Below are 9,771 nucleotides of genomic sequence, written 5' to 3'. Positions count from 1 at the left end.
TTTTTTTTTTTTTAAAGACAATTCACTCTGTCAGAAGAAGGTAATTCCTACTTTCGCTGTCAGGAGAACAAATGGCTCTGAAGGTCAAATGACTTGAAGCCATATTATAATCATATGGTTTTACCCACTGCTGATTCTCATTTATGGAGTAGTCAAGGACATGAAAAGTCTTAGAATACTCTGTACAATATTATTAGTCAAAATAATTAAAAGTGAATGTTCAACCCATAACCTACTAGTTTTTAATGTTATTTATTAGATTGAGACTAATACTTAGAATTTACCGCACAGAGGGCTAGAGTTTGAAAGGCAATCCCATACAGTGATAGCTCTGTAATTCTGTGAACCTACCAGGACGTCCTGTTAGGGCACACATGTTCTCTGGATCTATCCTATGATCTATACCAAAGTAACTGATTATAATAAATAATTTTAGAAAAGGGTTCCACCAGTGACAACAGAACACAAGAGAATTTTGATGGCATAAAGCTTTTTAAAGAATAATGTGTAAGTTAACATGATTAATCAGATGTCTACTAATCAGAATTCAATTTGGGAAAATTTATGGAATCTACAAATTACTAAATGGATGTCAAAGATACTGAAATAAGAGGAAAAAACTAATGCAAAGATGAATAAAAAAGAAATCATGCCTCCCTCCATTACTCCCTTCATAAAAAATAAAATGAAGGTGAGAATTTACTCTGTTGGCTTAGCAAAGACCCTCTCTTTGAGATAAAACACTGGTCCTATGTTTCCATGTGAGCAGGTTAAAGGTTGCTTGTGTGCACCTGAGTGGTCGCAACACCCTCTGCTGCTGTAACTCCTAATCTTAGCCCCTGGTCACATACATAACATCTAAATCCTCGGGCTAGATCAGGTTTCTTTTTTATAAACTCACATAGCATTTCTTAACTTTTCCATTTGCAACTCTTATCCCACTTTTTAATGCCCATCTTCTCAAATTATCAACTCCAAGAGATCACAACACTCGTAGTTTGGAAACTCTGGTATCTCGAAGACTAATAATGAAGTCCAGAAGGAAGACAACCCACATTGGGCCCATATGTATTCTTTCCTCTCCTGATATACATGCATTCTTACTACCACTTATCAGGAGCTTACTGCATACGGGGCACTAGGGTTACAAAGGTAGGTAAGATAAAGTCAGAGATTGCTTGCTTTCACATTTCCCTTTGTTTTTAAGCACACAGCAAGATTACACATCTTAGCATTCCTTTCAGTTAGGTATGACCCTGTGACTAAGTCTTCTCATAGGAAATGTGACCGTCCATATGTGACACATGTATGCCCCTTAGCAACTTAGCTTTAAAATCTCTCAGAAGTGCTCCTCCATATTCTTACTCCTTCCTACTGGTCTGGGTGGAAATGATCACAGCCACCTTGGAAGCTACATGTTAGACAGCAAAGCAATCCTTGACCCAGACCCCAGGAAAACCTGCAGGAAGCAGAGCCACTACTGCCTGGGATGCCTGACTTGGATTGTGAAACAGCAATAACATTCTTGTTCTTAAAGACCCTAATATTTGGGGGTCTATTAGCACAGCCTAGACTAGCCTAGTATAGTTATCAATCTCAAGAAGTTCACATGTTCTAAGAAAATAATTCTTAATTTTCTAAAATATATTTCTTACAGAGCCTTCCAGGTTAGAGCAAAGTAGACGGTTGAATTTTATAAGTTAGCATTGTTGGCTTCAAAGCTACAGGCTTTGCTCCCACCAAGGATGGATAATCAAGATCATATAGGTGGATACAGCATAACACAAACATTTCTCTGCATAGACAAATAAGAATTCTGAGCTAGCTTCTCTGAGGGAGGAACTTGGTGGTATGCAAGTTTAATAACTGTCTTCTTACTACACATCCTCCAACATCTTTCAAAAGGAAAAATTAAATCTGCATTTTTCCATTCTCTGAGGGTGTTTAAAGAAGTCACCTCACCTCTTTTCTGCTGTTTCACTGTAATAGTGGCCAGGTTAGATGTAGAATGTTTTCTGAAAGCCCTAGGAGACCAGGTCAGCCCACGGTGTCTCGGAGGGTTAGCAGCACCCCTTGCTATCTGCTCCAGTCCTGGCACCCCCTAGAGCTCAGGACAGAGGGAGACTCAAGTGATCAGGACAAAGAGTTTCTACAGGCAACACAATGGGCTGTGATCCTTGAACTTGCCTTCGGTTTAGTGCACTTTCCAGAGCAGCAAAAGGGTACACAGTTTGGGTTTCACCAAGCCAAGCAGGGACAAAGACAGAGAGAGTATGAACAGACTGGAAGGACACAGAGAAAAATTATTTTAACAAATTAATATTTTTTACTGCCCAGGCAAATGGCTTTTGTGAAAATACTTATATGGAAAGCAATATGCCACTTTGTTTTTACTTATTCATCATTTTCATTAAGTTTTGATGCAAATGGGAATTTACAATAAAATGAAAACATTTAGGATCAAGGATAATGTACAATACTGAGATCAAATGAATCATGATTCAGGCAATGTACTTGAAACACAATATCTTGATTTCTCATTCCAGTTGCTGCAGATGCTGTTTGAGGAAGCAAAGAATACACGAAGAGAAAAATAAATATACTGGGCTAAATAATCAAGACTATCACAAAGAATATAAATAACAAATTTATAACATATTGCAGTACAAATAAGCAATATTTTTAGTATAAAAATTCTATTTCCATGAAGCTGCCTAATAAAAAATATGATCAAACTACTTTGGAAACATGTCAAAGTTGTATGAGTCACACATACAGAGTGTCACAGTCCACATAAACCTTTACTGAGAATAAGCCACCTGAAGGCCACATCCTGGGCTGAAGCTATCAAAACCCTCGCAAGTGACCTTCCTGCTTCAGAACAGCTATTCAGAAAGCTGCCCTATCAGGGTTCATCAGACTTGACACCACATTTGGCTTTTTCAAGACAAGCGATAATCTTCTCAAGAGAATCAAAACATAGGACTGAGGTAAAGAGATATTACACAAAAAGCAACTTTTCTGTTGGCACAAAAGATTACATGAATACCTTCCAAAATGTTGGCATATCTGACAGGATGGGTCAACCACACATTTATAATACTGGCAGAAATAACACTGCAACACCGGGATGAAGGATATAGATAACCTTCTGATAGACACTAGCAAAGCACCTGTCTTCCCCTTCTTTCTCACTTCACACTGAAGATTTTATGCTGAAATCTAAAGTTTACCCTATCTTTTCCACTTTTCTATTTTTTTGTAAATTTTTCTTTAGATTCTTCAATGTTTCCATCCTGTAAAACAACATTTTAATATAAGCTCTTCTCTGAGGGACTCGGCAATAAAAAGTCACATGGTAAGTACTTGCTTTAAAAATCATTTTTATCATCTACCCTGAAGGTGTTACAAGATTCAGCTTCTGCAGACTTAAGTATACCCAAATCATGTTGCAAAACTAGCAACAAAGGTTTTTGGCCATTAAAAGTCAAAATTTGGCTTTCTTCACTGTCAAAAGCCAACCCAGTTGAAGCTTATTTACTTTTTACTACAGTCGTTATTTTGAATTTATGCAGTTGAAGAGGCCTGTGGCTAACAGACAGGGCCCCTGTGTGGAAGGTGAGACTGTAAGTATGTGCCCATGCAGTGCAAGACCCTGGGAATTCCAAAGGCCCTCTCTTCCACCCCATCCAATGATTATACCTCAAAGGGAAAGAAAGTTGGATTGCTGGTATACTGATCGATATGAGATCTCTAAGCAAGCTGAATTGGTTTAGCAGGTATAGCAAGAGATGAATGATAAAAAAATAAAAAGGTAATCAGAACTTTCAAACTTTCCTTCTAACTGAAGAAAAGTCACCTGCTCCAGCTACCCAACACATAAAGCACTGCACATCCCCACTCCAAAATCCAGTTACTTTCATTTCATTCTCTTAATTTTAATTCATATAAACTACCATTCTGTAATTGAATATCTGGTATTGCAATAGAGGAAAGCCTGATTTTTATTTTTATTTTTTTAAATCATAAGCATGTTTCCAAGCACTTTTTTGTGCCTCACCCTTCAAGTTTTTTAAAGTATTGCTGAGAAAGAAAATGCATTTTTCTTATTACATAATTAGATACAGGTTGACCATCTCTTAACTGAAATACTTGGAACCAGAGATGTTTCAGATTTTTTTGTATTTTGGAATATGTTTGTACATAATGAGATTCTTGAGCATAGGATCCATGTCTAAATATGAAATTCATTTGTTTCATATATACTTTATACCTATAGCCTGAAGGTAATTTTGTACAAGATTTTAATAATCTTGTACATGAAACAAAATTTTGACTGTGTTTTTACTGCAACTTGTCATATGAGGTCAGATTTGAAATTTTCCACTTGAGCCATCACAGCACTCAAAAAGTTCCATATTTTGGAATATCTGGGACATCAGATTTTCAGATTCGGAATACTCATACTATTTGGAGTCCAGTTGGAAATTGGCCTTGCATTTAGAAAATCCAAGGTAGATTGTATTTCTGCATGCCTTCCCCTCTAGTCAAATACTCCATTAAAAATATATAAAAATATTTCAATTTTGGAGAAAAGAATTATACAGAAAAGCTAACCTATAAAACCTTTCTTACTCTGCACCTCAGAACTTGAACTTACTGTTCTCTGAAAACTTTGTTTCAGATGATTATGAGAGAAAGAAATCCAGGGACAGGAGGGAAGGCCGAGATCAGCTCTGATCCAGCGAAGATTCCTGGCATCAGAGAGATGGAAGTGCCATGACCAGAACTGTGGCACTTTGGGTGAGGATGTGTCAGAGACTGACATGGCAGGAGGGCAGAAATGGGTACCTGTCAAGGTTCTCCTAAGCCATCAGTTCTGTGATGTACTCAACCCTGAGGGCACACTGCTGAACGAACAGCACAGTAACTGGTGACCCTTAACAAACTTCACTGTGCTGGGCAAGGAAACTATTAAGTAACTGAGTTGGCAAGATGAAAAAATAACTGTTTCTAAAAATTGATACTGTCAGAAGAATAACCTCCTTTGTGCAAAGTTTGCAATAGCCTCATTCAACCACAGGAGGGCAGAGAGTTTCAGAACCTCTCCTCACCAGTGAGCCCCATGTTCATGGTTAATACAAGCAAAGGGTTATCTAAACAGCCAAATAGAAATAGACTGCATACTCCGTTTTAAAAATGACAGAAACTTTTAGAATTTCATATACCTGTACTCTTTATTTTTCCTGGACCCAAGGGGCATAGAATCAACTTTAGGCATCTTTCATATGCCTGGAATCTAAGTTCATGAATTTATTCTGAGACATAAATCAGGTAATAGAGAAGTAGGTGGATGGTTTTTTAAAAGAAACTGGGCTCCCTAGATACTTATAGTTGATTGAGTATTGAGAGATTTATAAAGATATAATTCTTCAGATTATGAAAGATGGAAACAAAATCAAATCTTTCATTTCCAGATATTGACTTTCATTAATTCTTTCACCAGAAGCACATCCCTGAAGGAAAACCAGAAATGGTTTTCCAGTTATTATTAAAGTGGTTCAAGAGTCAGGGAACCCCTTGAGATGGAAACAAAACAACACAGTATTCAAGTTTTCTTCACAAGACTACCTTGTACTGGCAAGACTTAGAGGGCTTCTGGCTTCAAAAAGAATATTGCTAAAGAAACTTTTTGGAAAAAAACTCCTACATTTTGGCCAAAAAATATAAAAGATCTGTCCTCTAAAATCCTTACTTCCTTTTGAATCTCTTACGGTTACAACATTTCGTTCTAGATGCTTGGCAGTCACAACTTCTTGGGCTGTGGTTACTGATTATCTAAACCCTTAAGTCAGAATAAACACGGTTGACGTAAACCTGGCTGCTAAGTCCTCTCACCAAGGAACAACTGTGCAGAGTGTGGGGAGCCTGCAGGCCTAGGGTGAAAGAGTTGAAAAACTTAAAGGTAAGGAACAAAATATCACAAAGGAGATTTAGAGGTTTGGGATGATTTCAGAGCTCTTTTCTAAATCCAGGGCCCTGTCAATTTCTAACTCTAGAAGTGTTCATGCACTATGGTGCCTGATGTTTCCCGCAGTCTGACGAAAATAAAAGCACAAGACAAGGAAGCAAGACTTCTGCTGCACAGTGAGGATGCTCAGAGCCAAGGCTCCTTGGATTTCATTTTATGAGGCCTGAGGCCTTGTCTCTAGAAGGGGCTAATGAGGGCTGGGGGTGGCCTCCATTAGTCAAGACTCTCTAGCCCCAAGTAAGTGAATTTATTCCCATGCCAAGTCCATGAACAGATCCTAACGTCACCATCATGTTTGTCTTTCCATATCATGATTGTCATACCTGAAAGATTCTCCTTAGTATGCATGAGGCTTACTGTCATGAGACCACATGACTAGAGATCATCTTTTAAGAGAGAAGCTTGCTTATTTAAAAAAAATTAAGGGTTTGGTTTAAACTGCAGACCAGAGGGAAGCTGACATATTCTTTCAGTCTGTCTTCTTGGAAACAATGTCATTAAACCTACGGTCCCTTATCAGTGTGCTGACTTTTGCGCTGCCTCAGCGAGTCCTCCCCCTGCTCTGTGTCAGCTGAACGGGGCTGCTCAGTGATATCTTCTTCAGTCTCCTCAGGCTCCACTTCCCCCTTGGCCACACTGCCCTCCCTCAGGGGTCCCTGGTCATTGGCATCACTTCTCTCCTCATCCAGCCCGGAAGCCGGGTTGTCTTCTTCCTCTTCTTCCTCTACTTCGTCATCATCACCAAGGTCTTCTTTCTCTTCTTCATCATCTACAAGGCTGTCCTTGTTTTCTTCTTCATTTGAGTCGTCTTTGTCCTCCTCTGCATCCTGCAACTGTTCAGCCCTTTGAGCCTCCTCTGACCTCTGATCCTGCTCTGTGGAGGGAAGAAAGGGGAACATCCTCTGAATAAACAATGGTAATTCACTAATCAGTTGAATGCGTTCAGCTATGAAATGAAAAAATGGAGGCAGTGAAAGTTTGTCCACGTTGGAGCTGTGCTATCACACAGGACAGAGGCTCCAACTGGCATCCTAGCCCCAGCTAGGGCTTCTCCGTCCCTCTCTGGAAATTTCACTGACCACGTGGATTTTGGCACACCATGTAGGCAGGGACAGTAAAAGTTCCTTTATGCTCTGTATTTTGTACCTTATAGAAGGCTCAGTGACCCCCACTGGTCATGGCAATTGGTTTAGAAATGAGACAAGATGAGCCAATCCAAGTGCTCCTCAGGCATTCTAGGCCAGAATAAGGAGGAAAAGCCTCTCTTTCTTCAAGGACAGTTAAACAGAGAAAATATGAGTTGGGACTGTGGACAGCCACTGCATGAGGCACATGGAGCAGAACTCTAACATCACTTGGGCTGTGCTTGAAGCTAGAACATCTCTGGACTTTTCAGGTATGTAAACTAATAAATTTTCATTTTTTTCCTGAAGATGCTGAGTTTCTGTCACTTTTAAGAATTCTAAGGATCATAATATATTTTCTAATAATCTATGGAAATCTCAAAGCCTCAAAAACTTCAAGAACTGAAAAGAAATATGAGAACTCCCACATAAAATTCAATAATTACAAAGTCTCATAAAAGTCCTTATGCAGCCTCAAAAAGAGTCAGGAACAAAAGACACGAGAATCTAGGGCCACTTGGTCCCAGAAACAGTGTCGAACAGTGTGAGGATTTGGGGAAACTGCTTTTAAAGGACTCAGGAGAGGAACTGGCACATGTGAGTTCCCCTCCCTCCTTTCTAGTTCTAGTTTGAATGAAGGAAATGATATCCCTGATGAATAAAGAGCACAAGCCTAAAGGGAAAAAACAATTGCCAGAATGAAATATCCCCTAATTTAAGAGAGGAAAAAAATATTTTTTTTCAAAAACATTTTATGTTGAATAAGGTCACAATCAAGTAAATAAAGTATGTGTTAGTTGTAAAAAAAAAAAAAAAAAAAAAAAGACAATATTTTTGTTCAAATCGACTACCTACAGAACATATTTTAAGGAATTTGGTAGTGGTGATGGTTTGGTCAGCTGGAAAATCCACTATCTATATAAGCACAAAAGGGCACATCACAGAATTCCAAAAATACTCTAAGTAGCATGAGGTTATCATACTTACCAGAACGTTCCGATGAATGCCTTGGAAGTGGCACATAGAAACATTCTGATATTATCACCAGGACCTAAAGGGGAAAAAATGATTTTACAGTGAGTAGATAGGACATTTATTACCAAATGGCCTCAAAATTAGGCCTTGCTTTATAACCAGATATTCTCAGACAAATAATTAGCAGCTGGTCAAAAATCTTCAACAAAGACAATGATATAATTAAGAATTTCCTACTTGTCAGATATGGCATAATGTAGAAAACTATTAATTTGGAATGGGGGTGGGTCACAAAGTCAAAAGTCTACGGAGAGCTCATTATAAATAGATGAATCAATCATGTATAAGAAAATAAACATCATCAGCCACATCTAAAACAAGTCTTTTTCAAAAACACTATTCTGGACAAACACAACTGCTCTGTACAGGAGGTGCTCCTCACCAATGGGTGACCCTCATTGAGTGGAAGGACATTTCAGGAATGTTACAACCAATGGTGGGGTGGGGAAGGATCAGACATGGCAGTTTGTTTGAAGACATTCAAGGCCCTGCTCATAGTCAGGAAAGGATGGGTAGCACCAGCTGCCTGGCTGCTAAAGCTACACCAAGTTGGGTCACCACTGGGGCTTGGATCCAGAAAAAGCCCTAAATGCCAGGCTGAGGAGACCAGGAGGTGGAGCAATGAAATGCAGGGAGCTTTTGTGGGTTGGGGAGAAACAAGCTCTAATTTGAATAGCAAAGAGAAAAACATTTCCATCTGAAAAAGCTGGTTGAAAACCTTACATTTTTAATGTGACAGTCACGCATTTATTAGCTATTCACAGGATATAATGTTTGTTACATTTTTCTTATTTTTTATTTATAATTGACACATAATAACTACATATTTATGTAAGTGTATATATTTATGTGGTGCAACGTGACATTTCAATGTATGTATACACAGTATAACAATCAAATCGGGGTAATTACCATACCCATCACATTAAACTTATTATTATTGTTTTGCTAAATAAAGTTATTGTCCCCACTTCTTATAAAGGAACTTTAAGATAACCTTACTTAAAGTTTGTTCTTTTATATAAATTTGTAGTAATCATCAATTATTCCTATCATATAATGTTTAGGAGCTCTACGGTTAGTACCTTCTTATCCTAATAGTAGTTTAAAATGTATTCAAATGGATCAAGAGGTTAAGAGAAAGACAAAAAATTATTCATAACAAAAAATAAAATATGCTAAAACATTCATAGTTGCCTATATAGTTACATAAATAAATGTATTATTCCAACTCTTATCTAAAACAGCCAGGGATAAAATGGACAGACACATACTAGATACTGATTTTTATGCCCAAAGAAGACATGATGATGTGCTTTGATTCTTAAATGTTTTTTCCACAGTAATGATTATGCTGTTTTATCTACATTATCTTACAAAATCCACCTCAAGTGTTTCCACCAGAGTGTATGTATAAGCAGTTGGTCAGGATTAGAGGTTCAATTGGAGGACATGCACAAGAAAAATATCTTGCATCTACCCAAACGAACAAATTCAAAACTTTGGCTTTGTCACCACAATATTCTAAACAAGTAAGCAAGGTGTGAAATCACAGCTGATTCAGTTGTCTTGGAAACTATC

At 38.1% G+C, this 9,771-nt stretch overlaps 1 protein-coding gene across 2 annotated transcripts in view; it reads right to left on the bottom strand.

The window, feature by feature from the left end:
• Positions 1–236: 236 nt before the first annotated feature.
• Positions 237–9,771, bottom strand: part of TMX4 (thioredoxin related transmembrane protein 4) — a 39,482-nt gene continuing 29,947 nt past the window's right edge. Inside the window, exons 7-9 of one of the 2 annotated variants that reach the window (XR_012923703.1) lie at positions 8,143–8,206; positions 6,355–6,905; positions 237–2,558 (exon numbers count right to left, since the gene is read on the bottom strand). Coding sequence is in view for 1 of the 2 variants with exons in the window: in XM_012755122.3 (XP_012610576.2) it covers positions 6,535–6,905; positions 8,143–8,206 (435 nt within the window). In the remaining variant the exon portion in view is untranslated. Of the gene's footprint in view, positions 2,559–5,218; positions 6,906–8,142; positions 8,207–9,771 lie in introns of those variants that run through there. The other variant, XM_012755122.3, reaches the window with a different exon arrangement.

Source organism: Microcebus murinus, chromosome 16 (assembly GCF_040939455.1).
Source record: "Microcebus murinus isolate Inina chromosome 16, M.murinus_Inina_mat1.0, whole genome shotgun sequence".
Classification (NCBI taxonomy): Eukaryota; Metazoa; Chordata; class Mammalia; order Primates; family Cheirogaleidae; genus Microcebus; species Microcebus murinus.
This window is presented reverse-complemented; position numbering and strand designations above follow the sequence as displayed.